This window comes from Oncorhynchus gorbuscha, linkage group LG14, assembly GCF_021184085.1.
Source record: "Oncorhynchus gorbuscha isolate QuinsamMale2020 ecotype Even-year linkage group LG14, OgorEven_v1.0, whole genome shotgun sequence".
NCBI lineage: Eukaryota > Metazoa > Chordata > Actinopteri > Salmoniformes > Salmonidae > Oncorhynchus > Oncorhynchus gorbuscha.
The window spans coordinates 13911082-13927268 of NC_060186.1; the positions used below are offsets into that span (position 1 = coordinate 13911082).

Consider the following 16187-nt stretch of genomic DNA (forward strand, 5'->3'; position numbering starts at 1 on the left):
TTCATGGCTCCATAGGCCTCTGTTCCTCGCGTGACAGGGATACAAACCAAAACGGGGGGTGGTGTCACGTGGGCCTACATGAACGGCTGAAGTTCAACTGGAGTTGCTCAAACAAATTCCACCAAAGCACACACACACATTCAGCATCGGTAGTGTCATACCTGCGCAACGAGAAGACTGGAGGATGGACAAGGCATACAAAAAAATTAATGGGGACTATCCCACACCGGACAATGGCAAAGAGGTAAGCAATATTAAACATCAAATCTAGTGTGAACAATAATATTAAATGTTTAATGAATAATATACATTCATGAAGTTGTTTTTCACTAATAATGTAATGGTGATGACAATTTATGTTACAATGTTGAATGAGTAATATACATTCATAAACTCCTTGGCTTATAATACTAGATGGTGATAATTGATGGTTTTATGATTCTATTTATTTAATATAGCCATATCATTATTATTGTGCATTAAAGTCCATGTCACGAGATAGTGAAGGGAACAGGTATACTTGGCATGAGACAGACCCCCTGTAAAACGTGCTATTGTAAAAAATCACAGTGTCATTTTGTGAAACGGCTATTAGAGCGTTGTTCATTGTCCAGCTACTGTATGTTGTTCACCGTGGCTGGAATGTTCTAGTCCACAGAATGGCAACACAGACTAGACTGTTGTCTAGTAATTGTGAATAATGTTAAAGGTCAGTGACTATGAATCCATGCAGGTTGCGGTAATAAATATGTTTTTTAAATGACTTTTTAAATCTGATCTAGAAAAGGGGTGCACAGTTTAACACCGGCTTTTGCTTGAGAAGTAATGATAAAACATTTAGTGTTTGTAAATTCATCACAATAACGGACTGTGGAGATTCTAAATGGATAGAATCCCAATAAACAGTGAAGTTCGGGGAATTGTGGATATCGAGGTATTGGTGCTGAGTAGAGATAAATAGTCGATTTGGATGAGACGGTGTCAGGGGTCATTACTACAAAAGGTCAGAGGGGAAAGGTTAAAGGTGTGAAAGCTTTGTGCTTCAAGAGGTAAGTTCTTTAGAATATGCAAAATAACCTGGGTTCTATAACCACAGCCCACACACAAACACATGCACGATACATGATTTTTCATTGTGAGTGATACATTGGAGTAAATGCAATGGAATAAATTAACACAATCCTAATGATATAATGCATATCTGTTCAACTGTTTGATCTACCTGGGTTGCTATCAGGTTTGTGGGTCAGATTGTGGAGGCTCAGTCATTAGGGAGTGGGCGACATGCGTTTGCAGTTTGGTGAGAGGGCATAAAGAGAGAGAGTGAAAGAGTGAGAGGGGATAAAGAGAGAGAGAGAGTGAAAGAGTGAGAGGGCATAAAGAGAGAGAGTGAAAGAGTGAGAGGGCATAAAGAGAGAGAGTGAAAGAGTGAGAGGGCATAAAGAGAGAGAAATAGCTGTGTAGTTTAGGTAATGCCAAGGGTTCACTTTTGGAGAGCATAGCCATGTCAATCACTCTACTCAGCTTCATAAACAACCCCCCCCCCCCCCAACCCCTGTGAATCTTGTCTTGTTGCAGAGGAGAGGCTCCATGTACCTGGAGGAAGAGACCAGCGCCAAGGCGGGGGTGCTGTCCTGCTTCTTCTCCCTGAAGGAGGAGGTTGGGGCGCTGGCCAAAGCCCTCAGGCTGTTTGAAGTAAACCACTCAACATAACCGTGAATATGAATGTACACAGTGCAAACAAACAATCTTACATGTGCAGTAATGTACTGTAGTCACACACATGCAAAGTAATGTTCAGTCTTTATTCTGAAATGCTCTGATGTGTTTGTCCAATGAGTCACTGGTCAGGGACAAATAAGAAGCCTGTTAGGAGTGCCAGAAACCTGAAAAGCTGCAAAAGCTGTGAAAGCTGAAAGCAGTATTAGCTGAAATAGCTGTGAAAGCTGAAAGCGGTAATAGCTGAAATAGCTGTGAAAGCTGAAAGCAGTATTAGCTGAAATATCTGTTAAAGCTGAAAGCGGTATTAGCTGAAATAGCTGTGAAAGCTGAAAGCAGTATTAGCTGAAATAGCTGTGAAAGCTGAAAGCAGTATTAGCTGAAATAGCTGTGAAAGCTGAAAGCGGTAATAGCTGAAATAGCTGTGAAAGCTGAAAGCAGTATTAGCTGAAATATCTGTTAAAGCTGAAAGCAGTATTAGCTGAAATAGCTGTGAAAGCTGAAAGCGGTATTAGCTGAAATAGCTGTGAAAGCTGAAAGCAGTATTAGCTGAAATAGCTGTGAAAGCTGTAGGTGAGAAAGGGAGAGGTGGGTAATGAGGCTATTGAACAGTACGAACACAACAACAGGCTATAAGCAAACAAAGTAAACGATCAGGTGTTTTCATCCATTTCATGCCATGCGTGCCAAATATGAATAAAACAGATGGAAAAAGACTCATCCAAATGATGTACAGCATCTTCAGAGAGTCAACTCAACAGCGGTGTTCTGGACCAGGAAAACTGCTTAGTCACTCCTTCAGGAGGACAGTTATTTTTACATTATAGTCATTTAGCAGACACTCTTATTCAGAGCATCTCACAGTAGCGACGGAATACATTGAAAAAAAAATATTGTTCCCCTGCGGGAATCGAACCCACAACCCTGACGTTGCAAGCGTCATCTCTACCAATGAGCTACACGGGACCATTTATCGCTAGCAACCTTAGGGAGGTAACGATCACGCCCATAAAAAGCAGAGCGACTCTAGAAGATCAGACAGAAGTTTACTAGCTGCCATTTGTCAGTCCGAGGGACCACTTTAAAGAGACAGTCAGGGCTTCACACTGAGTTAGCCAGACCTTCCCTCGTTTCCCTTCTCTCCCTCCATGTAGGCCAGGGCTTCACACTGAGTTAGCCAGACCTTCCCCCATGTAGGCCAGGGCTTCACACTTTAGCCAGACCTTCCCTCATTTCTCTCCCTCCATGTAGGCCAGGGCTTCACACTGAGTTAGCCAGACCTTACCTCGTTTCCCTTCCCTCCTAGGCCCTCCATGTTAGGCCAGGGCTTCACACTGAGTTAGCCAGACCTTCCCTCGTTTCCCTTCTCTCCCTCCATGTAGGCCAGGGCTTCACACTGAGTTAGCCAGACCTTCCCTCGTTTCCCTTCTCTCCCTCCATGTAGGCCAGGGCTTCACACTGAGTTAGCCAGACCTTCCCTCGTTTCCCTTCTCTCCCTCCATGTAGGCCAGGGCTTCACACTGAGTTAGCCAGGACTTCCCTCGTTTCCCTTCTCTCCCTCCATGTAGGCCAGGGCTTCACACTGAGTTAGAGCCAGACCTTCCCTCGTTTCCCTTCTCTCCCTCCATGTAGGCCAGGGCTTCACACTGAGTTAGCCAGAGTTTCCCTTCTCTCCCTCCATGTAGGCCAGGGCTTCACACTGAGTTAGCCAGACCTTCCCCGTTTCCCTTCTCTCCCTCCATGTAGGCCAGGGCTTCACACTGAGTTAGCCAGACCTTCCTCGTTTCCCTTCTCTCCCTCCATGTAGGCCAGGGCTTCACACTGAGTTAGCCAGACCTTACCTCGTTTTCCCTTCTCTCCCTCCATGTAGGCCAGGGCTTCACACTGAGTTAGCCAGACCTTCCTCGTTTCCCTTCTCTCCCTCCATGTAGGCCAGGGCTTCACACTGAGTTAGCCAGACCTTCCCTCGTTTCCCCTTCTCTCCCTCCATGTAGGCCAGGGCTTCACACTGAGTTAGCCAGGACTTCCCTCGTTTCCCTTCTCTCCCTCCATGTAGGCCAGGGCTTCACACTGAGTTAGCCAGACCTTCCTTCGTTTCCCTTCTCTCCCTCCATGTAGGCCAGGGCTTCACACTGAGTTAGCCAGACCTTCCCTCGTTTCCCTTCTCTCCCTCCATGTAGGCCAGGGCTTCACACTGAGTTAGCCAGACCTTCCCTCGTTTCCCTTCTCTCCCTCCATGTAGGCCAGGGCTTCACACTGAGTTAGCCAGACCTTCCCTCGTTTCCCTTCTCTCCCTCCATGTCGGCCAGGGCTTCACACTGAGTTAGCCAGACCTTCCCTCGTTTCCCTTCTCTCCCTCCATGTAGGCCAGGGCTTCACACTGAGTTAGCCAGACCTTCCCTCGTTTCCCTTCTCTCCCTCCATGTAGGCCAGGGCTTCACACTGAGTTAGCCAGACCTTCCCTCGTTTCCCTTCTCTCCCTCCATGTAGGCCAGGGCTTCACACTGAGTTAGCCAGACCTTCCCTCGTTTCCCTTCTCTCCCTCCATGTAGGCCAGGGCTTCACACTGAGTTAGCCAGGACTTCCCTCGTTTCCCTTCTCTCCCTCCATGTAGGCCAGGGCTTCACACTGAGTTAGAGAGACCTTCCCTCATTTCCCTTCTCTCCCTCCATGTAGGCCAGGGCTTCACACTGAGTTAGCCAGACCTTACCTCGTTTCCCTTCTCTCCCTCCATGTAGGCCAGGGCTTCACACTGAGTTAGCCAGACCTTCCCTCGTTTCCCTTCTCTCCCTCCATGTAGGCCAGGGCTTCACACTGAGTTAGCCAGACCTTCCCTCGTTCCCCTTCTCTCCCTCCATGTAGGCCAGGGCTTCACACTGAGTTAGCCAGGACTTCCCTCGTTTCCCTTCTCTCCCTCCATGTAGGCCAGGGCTTCACACTGAGTTAGCCAGACCTTCCTTCGTTTCCCTTCTCTCCCTCCATGTAGGCCAGGGCTTCACACTGAGTTAGCCAGACCTTACCTCGTTTCCCTTCTCTCCCTCCATGTAGGCCAGGGCTTCACACTGAGTTAGCCAGACCTTCCCTCGTTTCCCTTCTCTCCCTCCATGTAGGCCAGGGCTTCACACTGAATTAGCCAGACCTTCCCTCGTTCCCCTTCTCTCCCTCCATGTAGGCCAGGGCTTCACACTGAGTTAGCCAGGACTTCCCTCGTTTCCCTTCTCTCCCTCCATGTAGGCCAGGGCTTCACACTGAGTTAGCCAGACCTTCCTTCGTTTCCCTTCTCTCCCTCCATGTAGGCCAGGGCTTCACACTGAGTTAGCCAGACCTTCCCTCGTTTCCCTTCTCTCCCTCCATGTAGGCCAGGGCTTCACACTGAGTTAGCCAGACCTTCCCTCGTTTCCCTTCTCTCCCTCCATGTAGGCCAGGGCTTCACACTGAGTTAGCCAGACCTTCCCTCGTTTCCCTTCTCTCCCTCCATGTCGGCCAGGGCTTCACACTGAGTTAGCCAGACCTTCCCTCGTTTCCCTTCTCTCCCTCCATGTAGGCCAGGGCTTCACACTGAGTTAGCCAGACCTTCCCTCGTTTCCCTTCTCTCCCTCCATGTAGGCCAGGGCTTCACACTGAGTTAGCCAGACCTTCCCTCGTTTCCCTTCTCTCCCTCCATGTAGGCCAGGGCTTCATACTGAGTTAGCCAGACCTTCCCTCGTTTCCCATGTAAGAATTTACAAGGTACGCAACCAAACGCGCTTCTTAAGACAGCATGTTTCCAGGTAGCTCCAGATGTTCGAGGTCACTGACCATCCTCCTGCATCCGGGTACCTGCCCCAGTGAAGGACCCGTGTCTGGCTGAATACAGTACATAGTTCCCCCCAGTAGGAGTATATGCTACCGTAGGGCCTGCTGTGTTTTAATATGTACAGCTCTGTGTCCAATTGGAACAGGCTCTCTCATACAAATAGACCAGCTTGTTCAATCTCCACGCAGGCTCCTGCAACAGAGGCCAAGGTCATGGAAAATAATGCTCCACCATTGGATGCTACCAGTAAATGCACTGTATGGTAACTACTGCACCCCCATGAAGTATGAATACTGGACATTTCCCTGGGGCAGAATTTACATGAACATTTAACTAGCCAAATGTTAGTGGAGAGTTTCCAGCAGGGTGTGAAGGAGTTGGAGGACTACCCCAAGGTTTTTACATAATGTATCATTAAGGTCCCAGGCTTTAGGTTGGTGCAGTAGGTTCCCCCTACCTCTGGGCAAAAAGTAGTGTCACTCAACATTGTTTCTACATTATTTCAGAATCAAAATAATACCATTGCATCCCTATGGATAGCTGTCATAACACGTACAGTGGGACAAAAAAGTATTTAGTCAGCCACCAATTGTGCAAGTTCTCCCACCTAAAAATATGAGAGAGGCCTGTAATTTTCATCATAGGTACACTTCAACTACGACAGACAAAATGAGAAAAAAAATCCAGAAAATCACATTGTAGGATTTTTTATGAATTTATTTGCAAATTATGGTGGAAAATAAGTATTTGGTCACCTACAAACAAGCAAGATTTCTGGCTCTCACTCTTATTTAAGAGGCTCCTCTGTCCTTCACTCATTACCTGTATTAATGGCACCTGTTTGAACTTGTTATCAGTATAAAAGACACCTGTCCACAACCTCAAACAGTCACACTCCAAACTCTACTATGGCCAAGACCAAAAAGCTGTCAAAGGACCCCAGAAACAAAATTGTAGACCTGCACCAGGCTGGGAAGACTGAATCTGCAATAGGTAAGCAGCTTGGTTTGAAGAAATCAACTGTGGGAACAATTATTAGGAAATGGAAGACATACTGATAATCTCCCTCGATCTGGGGCTCCACGCAAGACCTCACCCCGTGGGGTCAAAATGATCACAAGTACGGTGAGTAAAAATCCCAGAACCACACGGGTGGACCTAGTGAATGACCTGCAGAGAGCTGGGACCAAAGTAACAAAGCCTACCATCAGTAACACACTACGCCGCCAGGGACTCAAATCCTGCAGTGTCCCCCTGCTTAAGCCAGTACATGTCCAGGCCCGTCTGACGTTTGCTAGAGAGCATTTGGATGATCCAGAAGAAGATTGGGAGAATGTCATATGGTCAGATGAAACCAAAATAGAACTTTTTGGTAAAAACTCAACTCGTCGTGTTTGGAGGACAAAGAATGCTGAGTTGTATCCAAAGAACACCATACCTACTGTGAAGCATGGGGGTGGAAACATCTTGCTTTGGTGCTGTTTTTCTGCAAAGGGACCAGGACGAATGATCTGCGTAAAGGAAAGAATGAATGGGGCCATGTATCGTGAGATTTTGAGTAAAAACCTCCTTCCATCCGCAAGGGCATTGAAGATGAAACGTGGCTGGGTCTTTCAGCATGACAATGATCCCAAACACACCGCCCGGGCAACGAAGGAGTGGCTTCGTAAGAAGCATTTCAAGGTCCTGGAGTGGCCTAGCCAGTCTCCAGATCTCAACCCCATAGAAATTATTTGGAGGGAGTTGAAAGTCCGTGTAGCCCAGCAACAGCCCCAAAACATCACTGCTCTTGAGGAGATCTGCATGTGGGAATGGGCCAAAATACCAGCAACAGTGTGTGAAAACCTCTGTCATTGCCAACAAAGGGTATATAACAAAGTATTGAGAAAAAACTTTTGTTATTGACCAAATACTTATTTTCCACCATCATTTGCAAATAAATTCATTAAAAATCCTACAATGTGATTTTATGGATTTGTTTCTAATTTTGTCTGTCATAGTTGAAGTGTACCTATGATGAAATTTACAGGCCTCTCTCATCTTTTTAAGTGGGAGAACTTGCACAATTGGTGGCTGACTAAATACTTTTTTTCCCCACTGTACATGTTGAACATTTTTGCATCATTTTAACCCAAGACCTTTCAACCAGAGTTCAAGGTTTGGTTTATTTGAAATATTTTGAGTTTGTTGACAACTCAATCAAATATTAACCCAAATGTGGGTGTTGATCTGACGTCTTTGTCCAATGTGTTGGTTGCCCAATGTACTGTATCAGTAGCCAACGTTCTTAATGTAGGTTACTGAATTTAGAGTTGAGGGGATGTAAGCCCGCCAGTGTAGATTTACGGCTCTATGGTAACTGTTAGTGTGATGACATCTTTATCTTAGATATCTACGGGAGCAGCTGTGGACACAATCGTTCCAGGCCGCTCTTTGATCCACGATGCAGGCTGAGGTTTCTGTTTTTGAAATAGCCAAACAGACTGGAAGACACCCATCAGACCCCAATATGGTCACCAGTTATGGCTTCTGCATTCATTTAACCATGTTGTGTTGTTGCCACCAGGAACAGTTGACCCTGTACCAAGGTACATTCTTTAAAAAAAATGTTGTGTTGACTGAAGTAACTATGTACTTCGTAGCACGCAGTCAGGACTGTTGGGCAACACATTCATTGTTTAACCTTCGACGATGAAGTGCTATCGAAGTTTGATGTCCTAGTCGTCGAAACAGAATTGGACGGTCTTGTGCCTCACTTGTAGGGGAGAGCGGGGTACGTTGAGTCAAAATGAATAATCTGACCACATATTTAGGAAGAGGTCATCATTTCATGGAGTCTGTGAAGGAACAAACCACATGGAAAAAGTGGCAAGTAAGTTAGGTCCAAAAAAACAGAACAAAAGTCATTCATTTAATGTGTTACTATGTTTCATGATGCTTGTATCTAAACCAAAGTAGATGGTTTTATACATCAGTTGGGGTCTCTATAAGCTACATATGACATTCTAAACCTTACTTGAAAGATCTTCCTTGTAGCTATGTTGGCTAATATAGTCAAAATATTTGCCTTGGAGTAAGTTGAGAAAATGGACATGGGGTAAGAAGAGCCAATGGTTACCATACTCCATACATACTCCATACATACTCCATACATACTCCATACATACTCCATACATACTCCATACATACTCCATACATACTCCATACATACTCCATCCATGATTCATTTTGGTCCATGTTATGCATAATATGCCTGCAATGTGTCATGCATATGAACTCAAGATATTGCATTTGCATTGTTACAGAGCAGACATCATCATGTCCCGTGTATACAAATGTAAAGCATCAGGGGGTCTAGCCCCCCTGAGGTTCTTGAGAGAGCAGCCAACAGAGTGAGAGTGGGGAAGAAGTCCGTTTAATCAGCAGAAATGGATGAAGAAAATAGACTGAATTCCACTGAAGAGGTACATTGACAAGAAAAGAAAACTAACATGTACCTTTGTGAAAGAGAGGCGATGACAGAGTAGCAGAGGAACACGAGGTCTTATCTGATGACATGGAGGCTGAGCTTGCAGACCAGTTTCATGGGCTTAGTAGCCTCAAAAGAACTTGCCCACAAATTGGTACATGGAAACAACATCTCTGTCCCAGACAACTGGTCAAGAAATGGAAGGGTTAGTGATATTGAACAGAGAGATCTATATCTGAATGTAGGCATACAGTTAAATACACAATATACCACATCCCCATTCCATGAATTCAACATTGACCTTCCATCCCCATCACCCGTTGTCACAGGACACTGTCACTCAACTTACCATGTTCCTATTCTCAAATTATATCAAATCAAATGTATTTATATAGCCCTTCGTACATCAACTGATATCTCAAAGTGCTGTACAGAAACCCAGCCTTAAACCCCAAACAGCAAGCAATGCAGGTGTAGAAGCACGGTGGCTAGGAAAAACTCCCTAGAAAGGCCAAAACCTAGGAAGAAACCTAGAGAGGAACCAGGCTATGTGGGGTGGCCAGTCCTCTTCTGGCTGTGCCGGGTGGAGATTATAACAGAACATGGCCAAGATGTTCAAATTACCCTGTCCCTATTCTCAACCTACCCTGTCCCTATTCTCAACCTACCCTGTCCCTATTCTCAACCTCAACCTACCCTGTCCCTATTCTCAACCTACCCTGTCCCCATTCTCAACCTACCCTGTCCCTATTCTCTATCTACCCTGTCCCTATTCTCAACCTACCCTGTCCCTATTCTCAACCTACCCTGTCCCTATTCTCAACCTACCCTGTCCCTATTCTCAACCTACCCTGTCCCTATTCTCAACCTCCCCTGTCCCAATTCTCAACCCTCCCCTGTCCCAATTCTCAATTTACATGGGGTAAATTGTGCCAAGAGACCGCTTTTATGGGGGGCAAGCTATGTTTTCAAAACTGGTATGAATTCTGATTATTTCCAGGGATACACACCATCCTGAAATATGTAGATATCTTTGTTAGAAAGAATACTATATTTCCCTTGATGTAGTGATGCTGAATGTAAATAATGGCTCAACTTACCCCACTCTCCACTACAGACGTTTTTTTTGTTAAATGGAGTAAAACACAAAGTAAAACAAAAACTCTTAATGCGTGTTTGTGGAGATGTGTGAGATCAATAAGTATCCTCCACGTGCTTTACTCCAAATGCAGTTGTAAACATGAGAAGCTCCTCTGGACCTATGAGCTCTCATTCCCCAGATCCACCCCCTACTCCACCCCCATCTCCCTGTAAAACCCCAAACCTCCCCACCATCAGACCCAGTTTTAGTCCAATCACATCCCAGCATCCACACCCTCCTTTTCTATAAAAACAGGCCACGTTACCCTTAAAACCATCAACATGGCCCTCCCTCTCCCCAGGACTGACCAGACTCCACTGTACTCAGCAACACCAGTTGGCACCCCCCTGTAGGGCACCTCTCAGTCATCAGTGGGAAGACATGGCTTTATTCATGTGTGCAGAGTGAAACATCGAAGGCATCCAAGTAGAAACCATGATCATTTGAATGTGAGAACCTGAAAATGACAGCTCAAGTAGGACGGACTGAATGCAAAGGAAACGTTTACATTGGCTCCATAAATCCACATCACCAGTTGTATAACCAGCATCATTCATACCCATGTACATTTACAGGATTCATTTGGAGTCAAGAAGTCCTCCTATGCAGTTCCAGTCCCCAGCTACAGTAACTCCCTTTTTATCACTCTGAAACGCCAGCCCATGTGATGTGGGTTGGATGTCATGTCAGGAGTCAATTCCTAGCATCAGTGAGCTTGTTATGACCGGACCAAGGCCTTAGCCCAGCCAGGGCATGGGTAGGGTTAATGTCACTCACGCAAGGCCTTGTGGTAGACATTCATTCCACTTCAAAAGTCACCATGAGCATAGGGACATCCCTAGGAAGTACACAAATCTATCCAAATGGCCCATATAGGCCCTGGGTCCATATAAACTGGGGGGGCATATTTTGCCCTAGATAAGCCTGGTCAGGCTCCCTGTAAGATTAATATTAGGGGGTTCTTGGGGGTGGGAAATGGATTTTCGTTATTTATTTATCTATTTTGAGGGGGGGGGGGCTCGGATGGTTGAGGGGCAGGTCTTGGGGAACTGGGGATTGGGGGGGATCTTGGAGGGCTGGCAGTCGGGAGCTTGGGCCGGTAGCTGTTGGGTCGCTGGTTCAGGAACCCGTTTTTTGACCTTGTGGGAGATCTGTCAACGTGCCCTTGAGCAGGGCGTTGACCCTGGTTGCTTCTGTGTGTCGCTCTGGATGGGGGTCTGTTAGATAACTAATGTGATGTAGTTGTTGAGCGGTTTCACTGCAAGTATATTGTATGTTTTAAACATTTATTTAAAAAAATCTAAAATAAAAATAAAGATGAATACTAGAATAACACTGCAGTACTGATCTCCTGTCAACAACAAAGGAAACACTAAACTAACTGCCTAAACTAAAACACACAGACAGAGACCTAACAAACAGGGCAAACAAACTCACTGACACCACAAGGAGTCAATAACGGCACATCAGATGTAAAGTATGCAGAGCGATGCTAGGCCAGCCATGGGGGGCGTTGTTATGTAACTAAGTGCTGTTGTATGTTGAAACAACAGCAGATCCATATGGTTTCCATAGAGCCCAAGTCTGGAGAATGGGATCCAGATGGAGATGGAGAGAGGGGGAGGGGGAGGGCGGGGGGCCGGGGGCGAGGGACGAGAGTGAGGCGGGAAGAGAGAGGAGAGTGAGGGGGAATGGGACTGTGTGCCACCTGACCCCGCCTCTCTACTGGGCCTATGGCAGTCAGAGATGGTTCTACTCCCACTCTACTCCCCACAGTTACAAAACCAAACCAAATGTTTTAAATAATTAACCATTATAGATTTGCATGTTTCTCCGGATGGGCCAAAAACTACAATTGATATTGAGATGTACAGTTGATATTGAAATGCATAGATATGTATATGCACACATCGAATCCCATCCAAAATGAACATAATCTGGAAAATATTCTCTGGTGTTAAGTGGCAATTTTATAGAAATGCAAAAAGTAGACCGAATGAGTCCAAAGATGTGACGGCATTGATAAAAATGCTGCATGTTGTTGTGCAAGCCCTTTCAATGATACCACAGCCCACGTCCTGGCTCTAGTCGGTTCTATAACATCCAGCCCACAGTGCATTAGCTGGATGATTGTTTTGTGCTGTGCTGTGCTGTACTGTCCTAAGGGCATGGTCGACTCCACAAAGCTTGTCAAATGACCACCGTTTGGATGTGCACTTGGCGCCCTCTAGCGGTATTCTAAGTCCACTTACAGTATTTCCAGTGCTTGGATAGTCATGAGTTGAATCACAGGTTTATAAAGTAGTTTTTCAAAAATGTAACCTAACTTTTATTGCCAATAATATTTCAGTAACCCAATAATGCTTTTAAGGTTGAAGATACAAAAACACAAAAACAAAATAAATAAAGTGATGTACTACAACTAATAGCAGGATTGAACCACCCAGCTGTCACACAGGATTTAAGATTTACAGAGCTACATGGCTTCTCCTCTGTCTCTGACTCAACAGGAGAAGGGCATCAACCTGATGCACATCGAGTCTCGCCCGTCACGACTGAACAACCAGGAGTTTGAGTTCTTCATCAGCGTGGACACCAGCTACTCCAAGTCCCTGGACGAGGTCATCGACGGCCTGCGCACCGAGATCAGTGGCCACGTGCACGAGCTCTCACGCAACAAACAGAAGGACACAGGTGTGTGTATCAGCGTTGGAGTTAATTCCAATCCTCGTCAACACGTTTTAATTAGGAAAATTTGGAATTGGAATACAGAATTACTCTTTGAATTGACTAGAGTTGAAATGGAATTCACCCTAATCCTGGTGTGTGTGTGTGTAAATATAAGTATATTATCAATTAATAATCAATCTAGATATGCATATAAATTATTATTCCATGACTGAAAGTATTAAAACCATGACTGATTAAAATCATGACTATTAAATAATTATTTTAAGTGTACTTAACAATAATTATGTGATGATATATTTGTGTCTAGGTGGGAGAAGGGGGAAGTAGACAAAGCCTGTGTGTGTGTGTCATATGATCTGAACTTTGGGTGGCGCTTCAGCAGGCCACCAGCCAGACTGTCTAATGAGGCCATGAGCGTCGCCGCGGAGACGGATGGCCTGTCCCTCACATCCAGCCTCCTTTATTAGTTGTTTCCACAATGACATTAGTTTAGTTACTGGGTACCAACTGGCCTGGCTGCAAACAGAGGAGCCCAGTGTCACCGACTGTCACAGAACAGACTGTCTCTATCACAGACCCAGAGGAGGGAAACCCTAACAGGGCCATCGCTCATCCCGGACAGACAGACAGGCGGAGATAGACAGGGCCACCACCAAGCCAGCAGCCCTTGTACTCAGCCCCCTCTGTCTAGCCCTATGGTCTACTGGACAGGGCGACAGGTTAATGTGTCATTGGGGGATATTAGAGATATTTATGGTCTGAGATGGAGACAGGCTGTTTTGAGAGGAGTCTGGTGGGATCCCATTGTTCCCCTAGCCTCAGGCTGGACCACACGGCCTCGATTTAGATTAATGGTTGATGTCCATTACTTCTAACTGTCATAAATGAGCCAATGGGTGACCTCCTCTGGTGCTCTGTTCACTGTCAACATGGTTACTGGATAGTGTTCTATCACAATACGAAAGGCACCCTGCAGGCTAATCCCCCACAAAGCCATCCACATCAATATTCATTTGGGCTCCACTTGTTTCAATCAATTTACATTTTGGAATTGGACATTGAACACAAGGCAGATATACAACAGACAATTGTAAATAACACTAAATTGTAGTTTTCTACATCTCAAGAAGTTGTGCACCATTGTTTTGACTGATTTTACTCTGGTCTGTTTTGGCCATGCATATATCTATTTGTCATATTCACCTGAACTGGGTAATGAGGAGATTCCCCCGTCCCACAGTTCCATGGTTCCCCAATGACATCCAGGACTTGGATCGCTTTGCCAACCAGATTCTGAGCTACGGATCTGAGCTGGATTCTGATCACCCTGTAAGGATCAACCATTTATTACTGTCTGTTTACATCCTACACACTGTGTACTGGGTGTCTGCTTTGTATTGTATGTGTGTCTGCATTGTTGGGAAGGGCCCGTAAGTTAACATTTCACTGTTAGTCCACACCTGTTGTTATATGAAGCATGTGACGATTACAATTTAATTGGATTTATGTGGGTGTATGTACATGCATAGGTACGTGTGTGTATACATGTGCACCCACACGTGTGTTTTATGAAAGATTCAAATCGTGACGACAGTCCCCACTCTGTTATCTATTCTAATGGAAACTCTCTAGGGCCCCAAATTGATGTCATTGCTTTAATTGAGGCCCTATAATTATAGGTAATTGCTCCCTTTTGCCATGCCTATAAAGTGAAATGTATTCCTCATGAGCAGCATACATTCTACAAAGGCCTCATTTGAATATGTGTTTCCAGCCAGGGCTCTCAGCAGAGTGGGAGAGTATGATGCTGTCAAAGAGTCCAAGTAGTCCTAGCTGAGGATTTACACACTATATACAGGGCCAGGCAGTGATCATAAATAAGATCTAACACTGATTACTTCTGTCTTCCACTCCAGGGCTTCACAGACCCAGTGTACAGAACCAGGAGGAAGGAGTTTGCCGACATTGCCTACAACTACAGACAGTAACTATCAATCCAGAAAGGAACATTTTTTCTCTTTTATACAACAGCAGAGGTGGAGAGCTTCTAGAACCTACTAGAAGTGATCTATGGCTCTCTCCTCCAGCCTCATTTCATTCCCCGCTTTGCCTTTTACTGAAAATGACCACAAACAAAAGGGGACAAATTACAGAGGGGACAGTGGTGGATTTGAAGCCTCTAGCTTTGTTCGCATAATTGAGACTTCATTATTCCCAGGAACTACAGAGAGCGCCAGCCCCAATGAAAACGCCCTCACAGGACGCTCAGATTTACATAGCAGTGATACCTTGGCAGAATAATGAAGTGAATCCACTAACTGATCCCCCCACCCCCCACCCATCTATCCTCCTAGTCCTCCCTCCAAATCCTCCTAGTCCTCCCAACAAATAGGGACTGTGTGTGTCTGTGTATATAAGAACATATTGTACACAGGTGTGTGTTAACAACCGTGTGTTTCTCTGTTTCAGTGGCCAGGTCATTCCCAAGGTGGAGTACACAGCGGAGGAGAAGGCCACATGGAGCACAGTGTTCAATGAGCTGAAGACTTTGTACCCCACGCACGCCTGCCGCGAGCACAACCGTGTGTTCCCCCTGCTGGAGCAGTACTGCGGCTACAGGCAGGACAACATCCCCCAGCTGGAGGACATCTCACGCTACCTGCAGTGTAAAGACAACCGATCGTGCCTAAGTGCCCCACTTCCTCTGCTTCTATCAGCGTCCTACATATACTGACATGGTACCCTCCCCTCCTCTCTGTTTTAGCGTGCACAGGTTTTCGGCTGCGCCCCGTGGCTGGCCTGCTCTCCTCTCGGGATTTCCTGGCTGGTCTGGCCTTCCGAGTCTTCCACTCTACACAGTACATTCGTCACCAATCCAAGCCCATGTACACACCTGAGCCGTGAGTGTCACCGTCATCATTTTAAGGAGAAAAAAACATAAATTACTCGCTCGTTCGCCATGGTATGTTTTAGAGACCGTCCGATTTCAGTCATTTCCTACACATAGAATCGGTTTGTACTCAGTTTGCAAATTACAGCCTGCAACAGCCCTGTTAAGTACTTTCGGCCGCCAAATGCCACCGGTGTGTCCATGCCTTTATAGATGTGTCACATCCCACCTTGGGACCAGTTGTACATAGTTGAATATGTTCTACAGTCATTGACTTACATCTCTCCACAGGGATATCTGCCATGAACTCCTGGGCCATGTTCCTCTGTTTGCTGACCCCACCTTTGCCCAATTCTCACAGGTAAAGAACACAGGAGGAGATGAACGTTCTTTATCCACTGCTGGTATCATAACTTAAGAGAACTATCCATTGTTGGCGTGAAAAAGGGCACCATTTTAAAGATCAGCTTCAAACACAGTC

The 16187-nt window shown here is 45.7% G+C and overlaps 1 protein-coding gene across 1 annotated transcript in view; it reads left to right on the forward strand.

Moving 5' to 3' along the window:
- Positions 1 to 16187, forward strand: part of LOC123994486 (phenylalanine-4-hydroxylase-like) — a 19302-nt gene continuing 3115 nt past the window's right edge. Inside the window, exons 1-8 of the mRNA XM_046297126.1 lie at positions 1 to 244; positions 1579 to 1695; positions 12636 to 12819; positions 14057 to 14145; positions 14733 to 14800; positions 15286 to 15482; positions 15581 to 15716; positions 15998 to 16067. Of these exons, the coding sequence (XP_046153082.1) occupies positions 185 to 244; positions 1579 to 1695; positions 12636 to 12819; positions 14057 to 14145; positions 14733 to 14800; positions 15286 to 15482; positions 15581 to 15716; positions 15998 to 16067 (921 nt within the window). The 5' untranslated portion in view covers positions 1 to 184. The remainder of the gene's footprint in view (positions 245 to 1578; positions 1696 to 12635; positions 12820 to 14056; positions 14146 to 14732; positions 14801 to 15285; positions 15483 to 15580; positions 15717 to 15997; positions 16068 to 16187) is intronic.